Source organism: Maniola hyperantus, chromosome 23 (genome assembly GCF_902806685.2).
Source record: "Maniola hyperantus chromosome 23, iAphHyp1.2, whole genome shotgun sequence".
Lineage (NCBI taxonomy): Eukaryota > Metazoa > Arthropoda > Insecta > Lepidoptera > Nymphalidae > Maniola > Maniola hyperantus.
This window is the reverse complement of record NC_048558.1, coordinates 5335395-5357510: the sequence shown is the minus strand read 5'-3', so window position 1 is coordinate 5357510 and position 22116 is coordinate 5335395. Positions and strand designations below refer to the sequence as shown.

Sequence of the window (22116 nt, the reverse complement as noted above, 5' to 3'; positions counted from 1 at the left end):
TTTAAATTTAAAATACAGGACGAAAATATACAATTAAGACAATTTACGCTTTTTATACAGAATTATATAAACTACTTACAGGATAACGGCCAACATCACGATTTATTTTTCACAAAAAGGTTTTCACTTTGATGTCACTGCACTGAAAGTTAAATTAGGTCGATGCGTTTGCGACACGTGAAGGCTTTGAACTGTACGGAATGCGTCTCGTATTTCACGCGGCGACGATATCGAGTAGGTTTCTGAAGATATTGAAGAAATTGTATTTCGTAATTTTGAAGGCTTAAAATTTATTTCACTGATGTTTTTGAGTGAGTCCAGGATATTCGCGTTCTTCGTGTGAGATGCGGGCTCAGTCTGGCAGGCTGAGACTTATCGTCGATCTTGAGTAGAACCGGTGCTTAGTGGTTGTGATGCGGGCTCAACCCTGGGGGCGAGGCTTATCGTCGATCACGACTGCGATGACCTCAGGATTCTTTGGATGCTAAGGGTCCTCTTGCGTGAACCTTCTTAGCATCCCACTTCTGACACCAATTGTTAGGAGGTCCGCTTCGACAGTCTTTTGAAAAAAAAAAAACCACAAGAAATGTCCAACGAATTTAATTTGGAAATTCACACACACGGAACTTTTACTTCACGCGAATACAGTAGTTTCAGTGTTAACTATTCAATATGGAAATGTGGACTGCTTCGCCGCCTCGCGGGTTGTTCGCTTTATATAAATTGAAATGCTGAAGCAGCGAATTAGCACGTCATGTTAAAATTATTAATTTATAACAGTGCGATCTACCTCCAGCGACTTCTGTTGGAGGTATTACGTGCACAATCCATACTAATATTATAAATGCGAAAGTAATTCTGTCTGTCTGTCTGTCTGCTAGCTTTTGACGCCCCAACAGTTTAAGCTGTTTTGATGAAATTCAGTACAGAGTTAGCTTACATCCCGGGGAAGGACATAGGCTACTTTTTATCCCGAAAAATCAATGAGTCCCTACAGGATTTTTAAAATGCTCTAAATCATCATCATCAACAACCGATAGAAGTCCACTGCTGGACATAGGTCTCTTATTGGGACTTCCACACGCCACCTATCCTCCTCCTCCTCCTATAATTTCTAATTTGACCACGTAGAGAAACTCCAAGCATAGCTCTCTCCATCGCTCGCTGAGTGACTCTGAGTTTTCTTATGAGGCCCATAGTTAGCGACCATGTCTCGGATCCATATGTCATCACTGGCAACATGCATTGTTAGAAGTTTATATACAAGTCAAAATGCGCAGTCTCCTAAATTTGAGCGTTCAATTAACCCTGGGCAGACCGGCCAAAAATCCTTCCCTTATAAGGACAACCAAAACCCAAATCCCTGAAATGCGCTAGACAATCGCTTACATTTGTGACCAAATATAGTAATCTGGTTAACCTTTGTGAAAGGCTTTACTGGCGCCAAAATAAAGTGCAATGAATTACTTCATTACCATATAACCTTCGAGTGGTCTTGAACTGCCGGCTTGGAAAAGAAACAAGGTTTAAACTTTAATAAATTTGGTCGTGTAATTTATTATTTTTTATTTACTTAATCGATCTAAAAATTAATATATCGAAAGTGATATTTTGTACCGTCGGCGGTCACCAAGATATCCAAGATTTTAAGAGTGCCTCAGTATGTCAATTCTTCTTAGGCGCTATAGTCTAGACTCTAGGCAGACTGGACCCAGTCTCCACTCCTTTCTGATGGGTGCCTTTCACGTACCCTTATGTAGGGTAATTTCAATGGTAGCCTTTATGTGATCCGTCCATCTCATTGGTGAACTACGGTTCTTTGGACTTTCACTGACTTAAACCATTAATTTATTTTCTATACACCTAGACACATGTCCGAAAAAATATAGGATATGAGCTTGAACAATGGAAGATAGATAAAGTTTGATGTTGACTTCATCAACAATGGACTAGCTCGTCGGGAACATGTTTAGTGATTTTGAAGATTCTTCTCCTGCACCGCATTTCGAGAGCGCCTATTCTGTTCTCACTCTCTTAAAGGACCAATTAAATCTCGGTATACTTAATCAATTAATCACCATTACGTCAAATTATTATCTGACAAATTCAACAATAAGTAATTGTAACTTATTTGAATAAAGGCTTTTACTGTACCTTTTCCTATTAATCCTGAGGGTCTTAATCTGAAATGTTGTCAGTTTAAACTGGTACCGCATTTAATTTCCAGGCTTAACGCTTAATTGGAGAGAAATGAGGAAAATTAGTTACTCAACATCAGTTCTTATAAAAAAAAGCTAATTTATACTTTTGTTTCCAATCGTGTATAAGAAACACTGATATCGATTTCCTTTATTACTGAGGTATCTGCAATACATAATTTATGACCTGCATCGTATAAAAAACAATAATTTATCGTTACATGCTTGTTTACTTGGTAAAGCGAGTAGAACGAAACCTGTCCTATATTATTATAAGATAACCTAATTCAAAGTTATTAATAAGTCTATTACATTACCGTACTTAAAATAATTAATTAATTATATTAATGTATTTATTAAAATATCCGATTACATAGTAATATGTGGTAATATATACTCGTAGATACTATTACATTATTGTTTTTAAATATGTAGCTTCATTTGAGTAGCATCAGGCGTCGATTCTGAGGTCTTTCTAAACTGAAAATAGGAGTATATTTTGAGGAAACTGGAATATTAATGATACACAAAAATCTACCTCCATATTTATAAAGGAGAGCGGTCTCGTTATATTTGTACAGATCCTAAGTAAACTCCAAATTTGATATTCCGTATTTTCATAGCGAGGAATTCTTGCCTTCTCAATTTATCTTAAAATATTATACTTAAAGAGCTCTCCCGTCCTGGCTTCGCTCGGGTACAATTTCTGAAAATCATTTCTTAGTGAGGCTCTATGTATTAATAGAAATAGAAATCTATACTAATATTATAAATGCGAAAGTGAGTCTGTCTGTCTGTCTGCTAGCTTTTCACGGCCGAATAGTTTAACCGATTTTGATGAAATTTGGCACAGATTTAGCTTACGTACCGGGGAAAGTCAAGTTTAACAGATTTATATAAAAGGTAGAAAGGTAGCTTGCATCCCGGAAATTAACATGGGCAACTTTTTATCCCGGAAAATTAAAGAGTTTCCACGGGATTTTTAAAAACAGTTTGTTAAAAAAATTAATTTGCAAAAAAAAATTGTGTGCGCATCCCGCCCATAAATGAGTGGATGTCGGAATAACCAACTCTTAGTTATAAGATGTAATGTGTGGCACAATTTAAGAAATAAACATTTTTCTTTCTCTTTCTTTCTTAAAAGTTGATCAAAATGCGTGCTCTCACGCTTCACTTGGAGCGAGACCATGGAGTGCAGTAAAGGTTACACAAGTCATAACAGTGTTTGTATGTTGTTACAGTTGGACACCAGCGGCAACGGGTACATCGACTTGAAGGAGCTCAAAGACGCCCTTGACGGCGTTGGATACAAAATCCCACAATGGAAGGTGAGCACTTCAACTTAGCAACTGGAAAACCTCTGAAGAATTGAGTTGAGTTAATATAAAAAATCAAATGGAACGCTGGTTGACTTGGTTGGATCTGAGGAACTGAGGCTAGACTAAGTCAAACAACGTTGATTGAAATTGGTCACGACTTCGAAATTCGAATCCTATGCAAGCAACTTTTGAATTTTATTGACCATATTAGATGATGCCAATTGTTCAACCGTCTTCTGGTGGTGCTGGCATAACCGCAATATAGGCCAAATTCCTTAAAACCATGTAATGTATTACATCTCCGGTGTTGTAAACTTCATGTTCGCTAGACGGACCTGTCAGCTCGTTTTCTTCGTTCGTTGTCGTATAGAAAAGGTTTATTTAGCTTACAGAACAATACTTAAAGGGAAAAATATACAGATTTTAGAAACTACAAAATTAAAACTAAGCTTAAAAGTACGAGTTAGAAAAAACAAAAACAAAAATACGATTCTGTGTGAGCTAATTTAGGGGCTACTGCCTCAGCATATTTTTTTTAAAGAATATTAGCCACGTTAATAATGAAAAATATTCCCCTTTCCCCTCTAACTAAGCGTAAAGCTTGTGCTAAGAGTAGGTAAGACAATAATGCAACGGGTGGGGTTTGAACCGTCGACCTTTCAGAATTCAGTCCTCTCCTGGAACCGTTGAGCTATTGAGGCTATGATGCTGCAATGTTTGACTACTGCAGCGCTGAGCCGTAACAACATAACATTTTCTAACTTCAGGTGCGATGCATGATTGAGGAGTACAACGACAATGGCAGAAAGACTGGACGTGGTGTCAACGGCAGTATGAACGGAGACATGAGGAAGAACGGCATTTCTCTATCAGAGTTCGAGGATCTCTGCGGAAATCTTAAAGCACAACAGGTGAGCACCTGTTTCATTGCCTCATCATCATCATGACCAACCCATAGCCGGCTCACTACCGAGCACGGGTCTTCTCTCAGTATAAGAAGGGTTTGGCCATTCGCGGATTGGCAGACTTCACACACCTTTGATATAATATTTTATGGAGATCTCTCAGACTTGCATATTTCTTCACGATGTTTTCTTTCACTGTTGAAGTGAATGATATTTAATTTCTCAAAACGCACATAGCTCCGAAAAGTTATAAGTGCATGTCCGGGTTCGAACCTCCGACCTCCCGAACAGGAGGCGGTCGTGCAACCACTAGGGTAACACCGCTTCAATTGCCTACGAACATAGTATGCTAAATTAAACTAGCAACTAAACCAATCACTTTCTATAGCGTAATCCCATTTGTCTCAATTGTGACCGCATGTAGTACGCAGTGTAATCTCTTTAGCATATTATCTCTGCCGGTATACTCATTAGTCAGTAGCAATAAGCGAAGCCCGGCAAGTTAGTAAAACTATCAATTATGACTAAGTATATAAGAAAGTTCTTCTTAATGTGGTCTTTTTAGGGTTCCGTTTTTCCTTTTGAGGTACGGAACCCTTACAGGATCACTTTGTTGTCTGTCTGTCTGTCTGTCTGTCAAGAAACCTACAGGGTACTTCCCGTTGATCTAGAATCATGAAATTTGGCAGGTCTTATAGCTGACATTTGGGGAAAAATCTGAAAACCGTGAATTTAGGCTTACATCACACAAAAAAAAATTAAATTGTGGTCATGAACTAATAATTAGTATTTTCAATTTTCTAAGTAAATAACTATATCAAGTGGGGTATCATATGAAAGGTCTTCACCTGTGCAATCTAAAACAGATTTTTATTTATTTTTATGCATCATAGTTTTTGAATTATCCTGCAAATGTCGAAAAAATACGACTGTAGTCCGGAACCCTCATTGCGCGAGCCTGACTCGCACTTGGCCGGTTTTTTTTATTAAAGTAGGTATACATATAGTCCGTGACAGGTTGAGATGGCAATCGAGGTATGAGGCGCACTCGCCCGCACCGGGTTATCGTGGGGGACGTGCGGGGCGTTCCCTCCCCGATTGCCATCTGGACCTGTCGCGTACTCTTAACTGTATGATCATATATACATACTGTTAAATTTTCACCTCTTTGACTTGTGGATATTTAGTCAAGTTCTCTTGACGATAACAAGCCTAAATCGCCATGCCAAAGTCTCACGCAGAATATTTCCCAATTTATTCATTTATTTTTATTTCACTAACCAAGCTTTTCAATCACAGCGCTATAAACAAACTTTATAACTCAACAGGGCCCCATTTAAAAGGCATTAAGCACATTACTATTAATTCTCAGCGAGGCGTTTAACCCTTTGAACTTTCGTCACGATTTATCGTTTCTAATTGATCGCTGGCTGGTACCGACAGAACGAATATAATAAATCGCGCAAGATTATATATTAATGAAGTGTAAAAAGCAGACTACTTATACAATAATTAATCTAATAAGGCCCATAAAAGTTGGCTTTTCGTTCAAACGATTTGCCTTTAATAATAAATCGCATTAAGGCTGTTTAATAATGTCATGATTATGACTAACCTTTCCTCGCGTGAAATAAGGTTCGTATAAATCACGTGGGAACTATTTGTTTTCCCGCCGCGCTATAAAAAGTTTAATATTATGTCCGCATCCAGGATTCTTGGCCAAAATTCGTCAAGAGCGGTTCACGGTTTGAGTCGAAAAAAAGGTAACAAATACTAATCTCTACATAGTATAAAATAAAGTCGCTTCCCGCGTCTGTATGTATGTATGTATATTGACTATCTATGAACGCGTAGATCTTTTAAACTACGCAACGGTTTTAATGCGGTTTTCACCAATAGATAGATTGATTCGAGAGGAAGGTTTAGAGCTATAGTTTAATTTTCAAAAAATTAGAGATCCCTAGAGAAATTGAAATAATGTAAATTAGGTCGGAAAAAATTCCTCTCATTTGAGAGTTTCCGAGGCAATGACACCTCAATGACCCCACATTAGTATCTACGTTGCACCCATGCGAAGCCGGGGCGGGTCGCTAGTGGATAATAAGCCATAATTAAGTTTCGTAAAGGGCCCAAGTTTCGTTAAGATTGCCTCACGAATTAAGCTCAAAAAAGAAGTAAACAAATAAACTTGGATAAAAGCCATAATAAAAGTCGTATCAATTTATTGTTTTATTGACTTGTCTATCTCCGGTTATTGGCACATACAAATAAACTTATTAAGTCTTATTAAGCATTGTTAATCGATTTTATAGATCCAATATGAACCAAACTAAAACGCTATTCAATCAAAGGGCCATAACAAGCTAATAGAGCCTATTTAACGGACATTCTTTACTATTAATTCCCAGTGATGCGTAGCCCATTGTAACAATTTCCTTAATTTATTGACTTACTCAGTTTTGAGATAAGTACTTTATTGAAATGCGTAAAGCCTCGTTCAGGGAATCATGGGCGTTGCGCGTTAGCGTCAGGATGGATGGACCATGAGAGAATTTGGAAGGTTAAGCCATCCCAAGATTTAGTACCTATTTGGTACCTGACATCAAATAATTCGTATCTTATCGTTAGAGGGAGAAATATTACGATTAGCCAGCCGTTCTGACGCTGACGATGGCTGGCTATTTCACGTCAGGTTCCAAATAGGTCCTGAATCTTGGGATGGCATTCTCTCATGGTACATCCATCCGGACGGTCATGCTTGCGCAGCGCGTTTTACGATTTCGTTCACGAAGAAACAGGTAACAGCCTGCAACGGCACACGAGCAAACCCGCATGACAACTATCCCAGCCCGCATACACAGCATATGCAGCGACTGGCAGACCTGCGTGGCACGTGGTGGCGACCACCGCTTGCTAACTACGAGCAAATCTGTATATTAAGCCAAACGCGCGTAACAACGCTTCTGCATGAACACTATTATGTCAGCAAAAGATTCATTACCTACTTTGTCTGTACCTTAGGCACAAGACGAATAAACTAGTTTTCTTTCTTTCTTCTTCTTACTTATTTAGATTTTGTAATTTATATGGACTGAGTCGTCGGGCGACTAATCGACAGTACGTAATAGTTCATTGCGTCCCAGTTTCATTTGGCCGCGCCACGCTACGCAGACCGCACCGCACTTCTTCCTGAACGAGGCCTTAGTTATTACGAATAAATTTATAGTCCGTACAAAACAGTACAAAATGACTAGTCACGCGCTATTTTAACTCTATGGGTGAACTGTCATGTTAAAAGTACAGTTTCACCTTTAAAATAAGGACTAAAATCGTACTTTTGACATAAAATTTGAAATATAAAGTTAAAATGGCGCGTGAGGAGTTGTATTTTTGATCAAAGTTAAAGCCAAATAATTTGGAAGTACTACGATGGTTAAAGCTATTCAAATGACAGCTCTTTTATAAACGAACATAATAATTTCAGGTATCAAGCACATTTAAACAGGCGGTCAGTAAAAAGGAGAACCTTGAACATTTGGGTGGCATGAGCGAAGCATCCAGCGATGGTGAGTTCCTGTGATTTTTAACCGACTTCAAAAAAAGGAGGAGGTTCTCAATTCGACTGTATGTTTTTTTTACATCTTGTATAGAGTTTCATTTAGAGTATATTGCAATACGTCTTGACAACCTCCCTGGCGGAGTGCAGAGCAATGTGAAGAAACACTAGAAATTATAAATTCCCAAATTGCCCCTGCTGGAAATCGAACCCTGGACCTCTCAATAATTATAAGACCACAGCATTTATCACTGCGCCACGGAGGTTTACGTTATACGAGTAAAACATGCAAAGTCGCACGTTTCAAAACCAAGTGTCTAGCTGTCTAATAATACACCAGTCAGTCAGTATATTAATTATCCTAGTCATGTTTAGGTTTCCGTACCTCAAACGGAAAAAAGGAACCCTTTAGGATCACTTTATTGTCTAATGTCTAGGGTACTTCCCGTTGACCTAGAATCATGAAATTTGGCAGGTAAGTAGGTCTTATAGCACTGCAAGTAAAGGGAAAATCCGAACACCGTGAATTTGTGCTTACATCACCAACAAAAAACTTGAATTTATATGAAAACTTCAATAGTAAAAGGCATGTGCTTAAACTGCGGCACCCTCCTAGTAGAACCGCTCATTTCTCCAAAAGTTTTTTTGCCACTGGGCCACTCTTGTATAATCACTTGCCCAAATATATAATTGAGACGCGAGAACTTCCTTTATTTAAGATAAAATTGAAAAAACTATTGTTAGAAAAGACATATTACTCGATTAATGATTACCTTGTAGAGAAATTTTAGTTTTATTTTAATTTTTGACATTTGTAACATTATCATTTAAATTTGTATTTTTTTGTGACTAAGTATTTAATTTGACTAATCAAAACTATGTACACGTTGTTCGGTATATCATAAGTCATAACATATTGCATGCTAATAGGCAGAATTTGGCTGTACCTTTTTGTTTTGTAATATCTGCACTGTTTACCCATATTCGCAATAAAGAAATTTGAATTTGAATTTGAATTAAAAAAAAATTGTTATTTTTTGTATGACAGTACGGAACCCTTTATGTGCGTGTTCGACTCGCACTGTGCCGGTTTTTTGATTAATTCGAAATATTTTGTATTACAGGCACAACACATTCCGTACGTCAGGAGGAACAGATGGCCTTCTCGGGCTGGATTAATAGTAACCTGGAACATGATCCAGATTTAAAGCACCTCCTACCCATAGACCCTGAAGGCAAACAGCTGTATGAGAAACTTAAAGATGGACTTATTTTGTGGTGAGTAATCTATAAAAATATCCTCTTTGGGCTACTAGATGTTGCCAGCGTCTTCGTCCGCGTAAGTTTTGATTTTTTTTAAATCCCGTGGGATCTCTTTGATTTTCCGGGATAAAAAGTGGGATGTATCCATTTCCGGGATGCAAGCTATCTCTGTACCAAATTTCATCAAAATCGGTTAAAAGGATGGGCAGTGAAAACCTACCAGATAGACACACTTTTGCGTTTATAACCAGCTTATGTGCGCAACTTTGCCTGCGTGGACTACATTTTCAAACCCTTATTTTAGGGGTTGAATTTTCAAAAATCTTTTCTTAGTGGATACCTATGTCATAATAGCTGTCTGCATGCCAAATTTCAGCCCGATCCGTCCAGTAGTTTGAGCTATGCGCTATGGTAGATCAGTCAGTCAGTCAGTCACTCACTCACCTTTTCCTTTTATATATTTAGAGATATAAGTAAAAGTTTCATCATCATCATCGCGTGCCTTCTTCAAAACGAAGTTTGGAGGTCATCATGCGAAAAGCTTCTCTATTTAAAGCCGCCTCTTTCAACTTTGGGTAACTAAGCCCTGTCCACCCCCTTATATCGTCCAACCATTTGCGTCTTTGGCGACCTGGAGCCCTTTTGCCCTCAATCGTTCCTTCCAAAACTAAAAGTAAAAGTTTATTTGAATTAAAAACATTTTGATTCTGTTTAAATATAATCTAAAACTACCTATCTTTCCAGCAAAGTCATAAACCACTCCTGCCCGGACACGATAGACGAGCGCGCGATCAACAAAAAGAATCTCACGCTCTACACCAAGCACGAGAACCTGACTCTCGCGCTGGTGTCGTCCCAGGCCATCGGCTGCAACATCGTCAACATCGACGCACATGACTTGGCTAAAGGTGAAGACAAACACTTTACTCTTCTTATGTAGCAGTTGGATGTCTTTGGACGAGATCTATAGAGCGCACTCTGGCTTAGCTTAGACTTAAGACAGAGTTAAAACGAGCCAGAGCTATATCTCTCACATAAATCTGTCTCGTTTTAACTCAATCTTAAGTCTGAGCAAAGTCAAAGTGCGCTCTGTAGATCTCAGCCTATGTCTGCTAGTTTTTAATACTTTTGTCGTAAACAATGTAAATTGTTTATCATCATCATCATCAACCAATAGACGTCCACTGCTGGACATAGGTCTCTTGTAGGGACTTCCACACGCCACGGACTTGCGCCGCCTGGATCCAGCGGCTTCCTGCGACTCGTCTGATGTCGTCCGTCCACCTAGTGGGGGGTCTTCCAACGCTGCGTCTTCCGGTGCGAGGTCGCCATTCCAGCACCTTGGGACCCCAACGTCTATCGGTTGTACGATGTGCCCTGCCCATTGCCACTTCAGCTTCGCAACCCGTTGAGCTATGTCGGTTACTCTAGTTCTCCTACGGATCTCCTCATTTCTGATTTGATCACGTAGAGAATCTCCAAGCATAGCTCTCTCCATCGCTCGCTGAGTGATTCTGAGCTTTCTTATGAGGCCCATAGTTAGCGACCATGTCTCAGATATATATGTCATCACTGGCAACATGCACTGTTCGAAGACTGTATTTAGTCTTTGCTTATAAATTGTTTATAGATGCACTATTATGTATTGATAAGTAGACGGAATGACACACTTCATTTAAACCTACGTTGTTTTTTTTGCTGTGTCTAAAGTAGATTGACGATCTTCAACACATAATTTTTGTTATTTCCAGGGAAACCTCACCTGGTGCTGGGTCTGTTGTGGCAGATCATTCGCATCGGTCTGTTCAACCAGATCACACTAGAACACTGTCCAGGCCTTACAGAACTGCTTAATGATCAAGTAAGTTCAAAAAATTTAAGTATCACTTCTGTCAAAACTTTGATGTACAGTTACTCCCTGGTATTATGTCACCGATATTGAATTTGTGATGACGTCATATAGATTTTTTAAACCTCTTAATTGGCCTCTTACTCAACACCAAGATCGAAGAGTGATCAAAATAAAATTAGTTCATCTGCCATGTTGATTTTGCGATGACGTAATTGATGAGTCATAACGCTATGACGTTTTCAGTCTCTTCAAACTTTAAGAAAGTAAGTAAGACTCATATTATTATTGACCAAATAACCTGTATTTAATCTATATTTATTTATTAAAATCCATACTTGATATTACTCAATGCAAATATTATATATTGTATTTATAAAATATGGTAATTAATAAACTATGTCTAATGTTAAATACTAACTAAAAGATACTAATCTAAAAGTGAACATCTTAAAAATTTAAACTAAAACTAAAACCTTAAAAAATATAATATTAGAACTAAAATATATTATTAAAAGGAGTCCCTTTAGGCAAGGTTCCGAAGATACTGGCAGCGTTCCCCCTTTGAATAGCTAGGCTAATTCTTTGTCCGAGGTAGCTGCCAGCTCTTCGGTCTCCTGTGAGACCGATTTATTTATTTTACCTATTTATTTTCCAATTCCAGGAAAGAATCGAAGACTTATTGGCCTTATCGCCCGAAGCAATCCTGCTCCGTTGGGTCAACCACCAGTTGCAGAGTGCGGGCGTGACGCGTCGCTGCACCAACTTCCAGCAAGACGTGGCTGATTCAGAGATCTACTCCTACCTGCTCAAACAAATCGCTCCTGACGATGCCGGCGTCACACTTGATGCGTTACGCGTAAGCTAATTTTTTTTTTTTAAGAATATTAACCATGTTAAATGACTAATATTCCCCTTTCCTCTCCAACTAAGCGTGAAGCTTGTGCTAGGAGTAGGTACGACAATAGTGCAACGGGCGGGGTTTGAACCGTCGACCTTTCGGTTTTCAGTTCACTCCTTTACCAGTTGAGCTATTGAGGCTTTTTTTTTATCTTAATGTCTGTCTTTGATGTCTTCTTTATGTCTATGATCTCAATTTGATCTTTTTGTTCATAGAGTCCTGTGCAACTTGTTGCCAAATATGGCCTCTTGGTACAACCATCACCAAACTTGGACTTGCCTATTACCAGATCGTACCACCACCATACATGTATAGTGGTGGTACGGTCTGTCGATTATGTTCTCTCGCCCACCACCCTCCCCGGTGACACTGTAGTGGCCAGTAGAGTCTACGCAGCATAGTCAATCCGAAACAACACAAAAAAAATCATTGCAGCTATTTGAGCACACCCAGATCGAGTATCTTTGACTTGAGGAAATCTTAGGTTGCTCAAATGAATAAGTGTGCTCGTCTCGGAAGTTACTTCGATGATTTTGCGAAATTCTATAGTCAATTCGATTCCATCAAATTTCATAATGATTTGATAACACTTTGCAGGAGACTGACCTTCTTCGACGTGCAGAAGTGATGCTGCAACAAGCTGCCAAGCTTAAATGTCGCGCGTTCGTCAGTCCCGCGGACGTTGTTGGCGGAGTCTACAAGCTTAACTTGGCCTTCGTCGCCAATCTGTTCAACCAACACCCCGGCCTGCAGAGGGCTGATACTGACGACGGAGCTTACCACCAGTTGGACGAAACAAGGGAGGAAAAGAGTAAGGAGCAAACTAGTTCACTCATCAATCCAATATAGAAACTAGATAGTTGTGGTCGGCCAAGTGAAGTTCACTTAAAAGTTAAGTAAGTAAAGTAAAAAAAAGTTACTAATTACCACGAAAAAAAATATCCAAAAACGTTTTACAAAAAGAGAAAAAAAATAAAAACCACTCATGAAAAAATTCATATCTCCTAAACTGCTAAAAATCGCTAAACATACATGGGGGTGATTTGGATACACCTCAACATAAGGTATTTAAATTTTTCTTTTAGACGTCACATCCCCGGCCACCCTAAACCGTAGATCTAAAACTTTTGCTCTTGAAATTTTTAAAAATAATACCTCATATTACAATCCTGTCATAAGAATGTGTCGCTCTTATAATGAATTTATTAAGCTGGTTGTAGATATAGACATTTTTGATCACAGATTTCCAATCTTCTTTAGAAAAAGAATTAAATTAATTTAGTAACATATTTCTACTTACATAATTAATTATTAGGCTATTATTTATTTTTATTGTTATTTACAATTTGCGTGCTTTTTAAACTCTGGTTATGCTGTGCAACCATTTAGGATTACAATAAGGACGAAACTTTGTATTATGGAATTAGGTTATTTATTTTGGTTATTATTGTAATCTGTTTTGGATGCCAATAAATAAATATAAATTTGAATTTGCAGCGTACCGCAACTGGATGAACTCAATGGGCGTGGCGCCTCACGTCAACTGGCTGTATTCCGACCTGACTGATGGACTCGTCATCTTCCAGCTGTACGACATCATTAAACCCGGCATCGTCAACTGGAAAAAGGTAAACTCGCGTACGCGGCGACTCGAGTCGAACCGTGCGTTGATAGATCAGTCAGTCAGTCAGTCGGTCATCTTTCCCTTTTATATATTTACAATATATCATCATCATCATGATCAACCCATCGCCGGCTCACTACAGAGCACGGGTCTCCTCTCAGACTGAGAAAGGTTTTGGCCATAGTCTACCATGCTGGCCACGTGCGGATCGGTAGACTTCACACACCTTTGAGAACATTATGGAGAACTCTCAGGAATGCAGGTTTCCTCACGATGTTTTCCTTCACCGTTAAAGCAAGTGATATTTAATTAATTAAAACGCACATAACTCCGAAAAGTTAGAGGTGCGTGCCCGGGATCAAACCCCCGACCTCCGATTAGAAGGCAGACGTCCTAACCACTAGGCTATCACAGCTATCAATACTTAGCTATTTACAATATATAGTATAATATTATTTTGTATCAGGTGCACCGTCAATTCTCAAAGCTGCGTAAGTTCATGGAGCGCCTTGAGAACTGCAACTACGCCGTGGAGTTGGGCAGACAACTTGGTTTCTCACTAGTGGGCATCGCTGGCGCGGACATCAACGAGGGAAACGCCACTCTCACATTAGGTAATAACCACCTTTTTGTATCAATAAATAAAACACCGATATAAATGACAAGATATGGTCAAGCGAACAAAATTTTTCACGGTTTTGGAACCAAATAAATCAGCTCTTAGATACTAATGAACGACCCGTTTGAAATCCAGACGTCACCGAGGTTGCATTGGTGCTAAAGCACCACTAAGTCGGTGCCATTTTGTTTGTTCAATAACCCTGTCCATACGAAGTAATATATAAGTTAATGTAAATAAAACATATGTTTCTTAGGGTCTAATTTCACATATCAAGCCATTTTACAGTCGTGAGAAAATTTTACTTCTTTTATTTTTCTGTAAAAAAAATACTTTTGACTAACTTTTATTAAACCAGAAGGTAAATCAAACTCAATTTTTTTGTGATTTATTGTGAACACATTTTACTTTTTTTGTGATGTAATCACAAATTCACGGTTTTCGGATTTTTTTCAATTACGTGTGCTATAAGACCTAACTACCTGCCAAATTTCATAATTCTAGGTCAAATGGAAGTACCCTTGACAGACAGACAGACAACGACTTCGTTTCGTCTGTCTGTCAGAGAAAGGAGCGATCCTATAAGGGCTCCTTTTTCTTTTTGAGTTACGGAACCCTGAGGTTGGTTTATTTTTTCAATATTGCTTACAATTTTTTTTTGTCGTTTCCAGCTCTAATCTGGCAGTTGATGCGCGCATACACGTTGTCCGTTTTGACGCGGCTCGCCAATACCGGCAACCCTATTATAGAGAAAGAAATCGTGCAATGGGTCAACAATAAACTGCAGTCCGCCGGCAAAACGTCTTCTATTAAGAGCTTCCAGGTAAGTCAAAGGGTCATGAACATAGAAGTTTGGATATTTTGAGCTATCGGTGGCGGTTATTTAATAAAACTAACTGATCTGCCCCGACTTTCCACGAGTGAATTTTTTAAAACCGATGAAGGGTGGAATTGAATCCTTGTTTTTTGCATGGGTAAGACCTAGAGAATGACATAGGCTACTTTTTATCCCGGAAAATCAAAGTTCCTGCGTGATTTAAAGTCGCGGGCATCAACTAGTGAGGTTTACCCATATTCGCAATAAAGAATTTTGAATTAGAACAAAACTTGCTGATGTACACTTCTGTTTTCAGGACGAAGTGTTGGCGGATGGTAAGGTGGTACTGGATCTGATCGATGCAATCAAACCTGGCGCTATCAACTACGACTTAGTCTTGCCTGGAGGCAACGCAGAGGTATGACTTCACACTTATGGTACGCAACATGTTGAAATGGCAATCGGGGAGGGAACGCCCCGTACAGCCCCTGCGCTAACCCGTGATGTGCGGGTGAGCGGGACGTTGCCACGCCTCATACCTTGATTGCCGTTTCCACCTGTCGCGTACTCAGAGGTCCACGGGAGACTCGCCGGAGGTCGCGTACCCGTTATTTATATTCTAAAAAAGGTTTTGTGCAGCCTCAAATAAAGATGTTTTGTTACGAATTTTTAGTCGGAGGTTTACTTTAATCTAATTATTTTTTCATTGATTCACAGGAGAATCTAGCAAACGCGAAATACGCGGTTTCCATGGCCCGACGCTGCGGCGCGAGAGTGTACGCGCTTCCCGAAGACATAACCGAGAGAAAGCCCAAGATGATCATGACAGTGTTCGCGTGTCTCATGGCCCTCGACTACATCCCAACCATGGACGCGCCCACGCACGCGTAAGATGGACCATACTATATTATACACCCTCCCCCCTTTTGCCCATATCCCCTCCATGATAGAACGAAAAACCGCCGCGCTTTCAAAATAATTACATATACACTAATATAAAAAAATCGTGAGGCATCATTGGTCATCTCATAGAAGAGAAGCATTATATATCTCTCTCTTTTGTACTCTGTCTCACTCACTCATAATGGATTCAGAAAGCCCAAGATGATCATGAAAGTGTTCGCGTGTCTACTATTTATCCCCCCCCCCCCCCCTCATTGAAAGAAGCATTGTCTCTTTCTTGTACTTTGTCTCGCTCTCACATGGGACCATATTATATTCCCCCGCCCCCACTTTCCCTTACCTTTATCGCCAATAAAGGAAGAAAAACCGTCGCGCTTTGGAAATAACTATTATTATAAAAACAGTTATTATCTATAGTTATACTTATACTTATTACTTATTTACTTATTACTTATATTATATAAAGAGGTCATGTCGTTAAGTTTGTTTGTAGGGGGTAATCTTTGGAACTACTGAACCGACTTAAGGTAGCTCAGTTTGGTGCTTTCTCCATACAAACGTAGGAGGGAAAATACAACAATATTCGATACTGTACGCATAAAACTAAGAATTATATCGATTTATCTCGTCATTATCTAGGTTCAATGATATATAAAACATTGAAAAAAATATTGATTTAAGAGTTACGAGCCTCAAAAGATTCCTATTTCAGCACTAAATTTATGACAACTTTGGGCGTAAATAAATAAGATTAGGGATATGAAAATTCTAAAAAAAATTATCATTAGACATAGTTTATTTATTCATTAGTCGAAATAACTTTACTTTACAAACATAAATTCAGTAGTTTTTTCTCAAAAATACTTTTTCTATACCCTTTTCGCGCGCTTGATTTCGGTGAAAATCATCGTGCCTCTCATCTTTCTCATACAATGTCAAGTGAAAAGCAAATAGATTACCCACGTGCGCTGCCAATTTCGGTCGAACGTACTGCGTCACCTTAAAAAATTCTTTCACCAGTACTACATTATTCCTGAGTGACATATGCTATACGAGATCTTTAAAAACCTAAATCTACGCGGGCGAAGCCGCGGGGATCAGCTAGTGTTATTATAAAAAAGACGGTTGTTTTGTTAAAATATAGATTTCGTATGCTTTGAAAAAACAATTCGACATGGTTTTTTTTAATCAAAAGATACAAAACTTAACTCTATATATAACAATTTATGATATGTTATTTTTTGATATATATTTTATTTATTTTATTAAATAAATATTTAAAAGCGCGGCGGGTTTTTATTCATTTATTTTATGCCGTGCACTAACTGTAAAATAAACCGGATCCAAGATTAAAGACTTTGATTTGAGCTTATTTTGTGATCGTGGAAGCCATATTGATATGTATTACTATTATATTATATACATAATTATTTCTAAGAATATAGTTATCTGAACACGTTGCCTAATTAGATCGCAAAATACTTAATTATTTTATTTTGTACTCTATAATATTGTACAAAATATTGCAAAGTTGTTATTTCTATAGTTTGTTTCTTCTCGAAATTTAAGATTATTATGGGAAAAGTCCGAATTCAAATCAACTTATGAAGAGGCTGATTATGTTTAGAAATTAATGTGCTTCAAAGTAGTTTCTGATATTCCATTTTTTTTTAATATTATTTGTGTTAAATATACTTTATCCTAAATTTTCTTAATTTTACAAGAACAAACACAGTATAAATTGCTAATTAATTTAAACGTTGTTTTGAGAGGCCAATGAAAATACAAATTAAGTACTCGATTTTGACCCACCTAACAAAAAAATAATATTATTAAGTTAAATAAAAATATAACTTAAAATGGCCTAACATATTTTTTTTATTACAGACTGTCCGTACATTCCGTAAATCCGTGTACCTATTTATACATATAAATATGTTATTATGTGAATTGGTGTTGGTCACAGTATAAATAAAGCAGCATATCACCCGAAAGGCTCTGCACACACTTGCGTCATTTGTCGTACAATGATTACTTGAGGAGCTTATGCACACCGATATTTTTCGGTAATTTTCCACACAGAAGTCTTAAAATTAATGTTATAAAAACATTTTATAAAATATCACTAAGATGTACAATTTTTTACATTACGGTACATGTATTTTATAGCTCGTTGTTTGTGTGACCTAAACCGCCACATAAATGACACTTATCTCTGACGTAAGTATTATTTTTTGCACAGGTGTAAAAAGTTACAACTTAAGTCACAGATAATATTGTTATTTAAGTGCGGGTTTAGGTCATGCAGTGCTGTAAACCAAATTTCTAAAACTTCTATGAGGGAAGCACTATAATAATCGCACGCTTTTTTACTTTTGAAAATATGAGGCCATATCTAAATATTTTCGATTTGGCTAAGACAACGGTGTTAGATATAGGACCTTTTGACCTCAAACTTGACATTTCTTTTATGAAGAAGTGTCAAATTTGACGACACAGAATGCATTTGCTCTTATATATACAACAAACATCTGTGTGCACAGGTCTTATAAAATATGCACAGCAATCTTTTGCAATTTTTTATACTGTGTAAATAATTAAGATTCTCCTTTCGGCTGATCTACTGGCTTTTCTTATACTGTTGCCCGGTGATGGAATTGTTTATGTATTGTGATGTCCCGAATATGAACATAATTGTGTTGCTAGGATGGGAATTAGTTAAGATTGTAACAAATATATTGTGTACGTAACGCGCATGTAATGTTAAGGATAACTTATTGGAGTGCCAAAACACATACCCGCGCCAGTGAAGTAATGCCGGCGATGATCATGCCTTCTCGCTCGCGCACTTTACACGGGTGTAGCGTGCGAGTGAGAGGGCATTCTTTTCTTCATTGGCGCAGTTTAAACGCGGCTAGAAGAAATTAAGACAGTCGCCTGTGTGTTTTAGGCCTAAGCCTGAATCGACGGTATGAAAAACTTCGATAACGAAATGAAAATATATGCCAGGCTTATTTAGTACTTATCAACGTTAGTATTAAAAAGTGTCAATGTTTTTTATACATTTTTACAACGAATCAAAAATCATCGCTTGGGAATAAAGAATTGCTTGGAAAGTCAATTTTTGCTATATGTGAATGTTGTTTGGTACAGTTTAATATGGGCTATTCATTATTTACGTCATATAGAAAAATATACTGTGACCCCTTTCCTTTTGTGACATTATACTTTACTCAATATTTTGAGTAAAATAATCCCTAATATTTTTTTAGATAATATTTTTTTTTACAAGAGAATTAGCAACATTTCATTACGTTTCATTTTTTAAAGATTTTTTTTTTGAAAAACTTATTAAAAATATATTAATCATGACTATAATGTTCTCCTTTCCCCTCCAACTAAGCCTCTTAAGATTAGGGTACGATAATAGTGCAACGGTTGGCATATTTGCGTATACTATATTATTATAACTGCTGTAAGAGGTTCCCTTCAATTCCCCTTTATGTATGACGTAATTAATAAATAGTCCCACGTAAGTTAGAAAGCCTTGTTTTGAGGCAGTGGAAAATTTTCCTACGATTTGGTACTTAAATGTCAATATTTGGAAAATATTATACTATAAATTACTTTTAATCGCAACATTGAATAATCGTGGTAATTTTAAAACTAAAAACTATACAGGAAAATTAAGGGGCTTTTTACATTTGATTCTTTTTATAGAGAAGCTCTAGATTAGAGATAGGTTTTTTTTAAATACATTAAATATTTGAAATGCCCACATTCCTCGAATATACCATTCCCGATCGGCATTTATTTTCAACTGATATATATTTACTTATTATGAAGATCCCATAAAAATAAAAATAAATTACGCATTGTATATTTCTTATGATAAGTTAATATTTTTTGGTAAATTTTCGTAGAGATTTATTGATATGTGACATTCCCATGGGATACAACGATTTATTTTAAATATAAAATAATATTTTAATTTTTAAATGTAAATTTTTATTTTGTTAAACATTTTATGTTGTTTAGTAATTTTTTATCGATTTTAGATTTATTTTTTTAAGAAATCAACTAATATTGATCGCTATAATAATCTTAACTCTCATAACATAGTATAAGAGATGCGAAACAAAATAATAGTAAGAGCTATTTTACCCCTATACTATACAATGCTAAGCTATAGCGATATGCTAGCTGTCATTAATGTTTAAAATAATGTAAGCATATAAATAAATAAATCGGAATTGAAATTTATTTTTCATTTTATCTTTAACTAGCTTATGCTCGCGACTTCGTCTGCGTGGACTACACAAAATTTCGAACCCCTATTTCACCCCCTCAAGAGTTGAATTTTCAAAAATCCTTTCTTAGCAGACACCTACGTCATAATAGCTATCAGCATGCCAAATTTCAGCACGATCCGTCCAGTAGTTTGAGCTGTGCGTTGATATATCAGTCAGTCAGTCAGTCAGTCAGTCACCTTTTCCTTTTATATATTTAGATACACCTATCTATTAAAAAAAACTATCTTTTGAACTACTGAACTTGAGCGTCGATAATAAAATTGTTCATACAATATAAACAGAGAATTTGTTTTGTACACTTACCCCCGGAATAATTACTATGAACGCGAACGTATAGTGTAGTGTAGCCACTGAATAAGGATTTTACATGCAGAGCTTCGACGAAGCCGTCTAGACAGCAAGTATGGGACGACGAAGCGCGCGACCCGAACTCGCCTACGTAGTTGGGGTCTTATGTTGAAGATGCTGTTGATGATTCAAAAATACTTGTAATAGTTTAATTGAAAAAAAGAGGGTAGTTGTCATTTACCACGTGATCAAAGGCGTCGGACTACTGTGCCCCTCTTTATACTGTGGTGTAGGGTTCTACCAATCATTACTGAACAGTACGTCCATTTTCAATGATCTGTTTGGTGGAACCTACACTGTGCGTTTGATGCACTGAGATTTCAAAATAATGATTGTGTATACGGGTGTTAGTTTCTTTTTTTCTTTTTCACGTGTTATGTTTGTGAGAGAATATCAAGATCATTAGCACAAAATTGGTTACAGTACGCGGCGTACAGTTCGACTTTGTAGAGCGTTGTCTCTGTCACTCATACCTATATGACATTTTGTCGGTCTCAACGACAGGAACAGCGCTCTACAAATCTGCTATCTCCTTCTAAAGTACTTTATTCTACTGTCTAAAGTTAAATGTGAAACTTGTGCTGTTCAGACGTCATTCGAGCAAGGTTCACATTTTAACTTGAACCAAAAACTTTTGGAAAACACATTTTCTTTTCATCTAAGCCAATCTCCGTCCTATTTCTAAAAAGAGGTTAAAACTGCAAAAAGTCTTTTTTGAGTTATCGCCAAAAACATGGAAAAGACCAAACTAAAACACTAAATAACAATATTGGTCGTATGGAGCATTATTTTTTAGGAACATCAGTTTTTGAAAATTTCCAAGTTTTTGACGATAAATCAAAAAATACTTTTTGCAGCAAACTGCTGAATTAAGACGGCAGCGATGCACACTATCTGTTTCATGTGGCCTTTGGGTGCTTTTTATACGTGTTTAAGTGTTTCTTTTCTTGTGTCCGGTGTCAGATTGCTTTATATTGGTTACAGGACAAGCAATAAAGGTATGTTTATACATAAAATTATATAAATTGTGATATATAGCAGCTTGTAAATATCGGTCTATTGGGGCTATAAATATTATTATATTATGTGAAGATTTGCGAATTCGTATTCTAACAATGATTAGAAAAATGCTACAATTAAAAATATTGATATTGTTTTTTCTATTCAATATAAGCGTGTGCCTATATTGAATTAAACAATTTGACCGTATTTTTACCATAATTACACCTGATGGAAAGTTATGATATGATGTAATGTTAGTTATGTTATAGATACCTAAGATGAGACGTGTTTACATAGAAGATGTCTATGCATAAAAATGTCATCGTATAAATGTATATCGAATCATATATTTTCATATAGTAGAACTCGCTCCAGCAATGCGAAGTACTGCAATGCTTACTTATATTTTTGGAATAATAGTAGGTATTGTAAATCGGTTATTTCAAAAGAGCAGTCACCGAGTTTCTTGCTGGTTCTTCTCACTAGGAAGGGCTGTGGC

The 22116-nt window shown here is 37.2% G+C and overlaps 2 protein-coding genes across 2 annotated transcripts in view; one reads left to right on the top strand and one right to left on the bottom strand.

Moving 5' to 3' along the window:
• Positions 1–22116, bottom strand: part of LOC117993102 (uncharacterized) — a 254416-nt gene that overhangs the window by 27370 nt on the left and 204930 nt on the right. The window lies entirely within an intron of this gene.
• Positions 1–22116, top strand: part of Fim (plastin-2 Fim) — a 76573-nt gene that overhangs the window by 52734 nt on the left and 1723 nt on the right. The window contains exons 2-14 of the mRNA XM_034981002.2: positions 3440–3526; positions 4285–4428; positions 7907–7988; positions 9103–9256; positions 9986–10149; positions 10993–11102; positions 11755–11949; positions 12589–12802; positions 13489–13619; positions 14082–14229; positions 14906–15057; positions 15368–15469; positions 15769–15938. Coding sequence (XP_034836893.1) covers positions 3440–3526; positions 4285–4428; positions 7907–7988; positions 9103–9256; positions 9986–10149; positions 10993–11102; positions 11755–11949; positions 12589–12802; positions 13489–13619; positions 14082–14229; positions 14906–15057; positions 15368–15469; positions 15769–15938 — 1853 coding nt within the window. The remainder of the gene's footprint in view (positions 1–3439; positions 3527–4284; positions 4429–7906; positions 7989–9102; positions 9257–9985; positions 10150–10992; positions 11103–11754; positions 11950–12588; positions 12803–13488; positions 13620–14081; positions 14230–14905; positions 15058–15367; positions 15470–15768; positions 15939–22116) is intronic.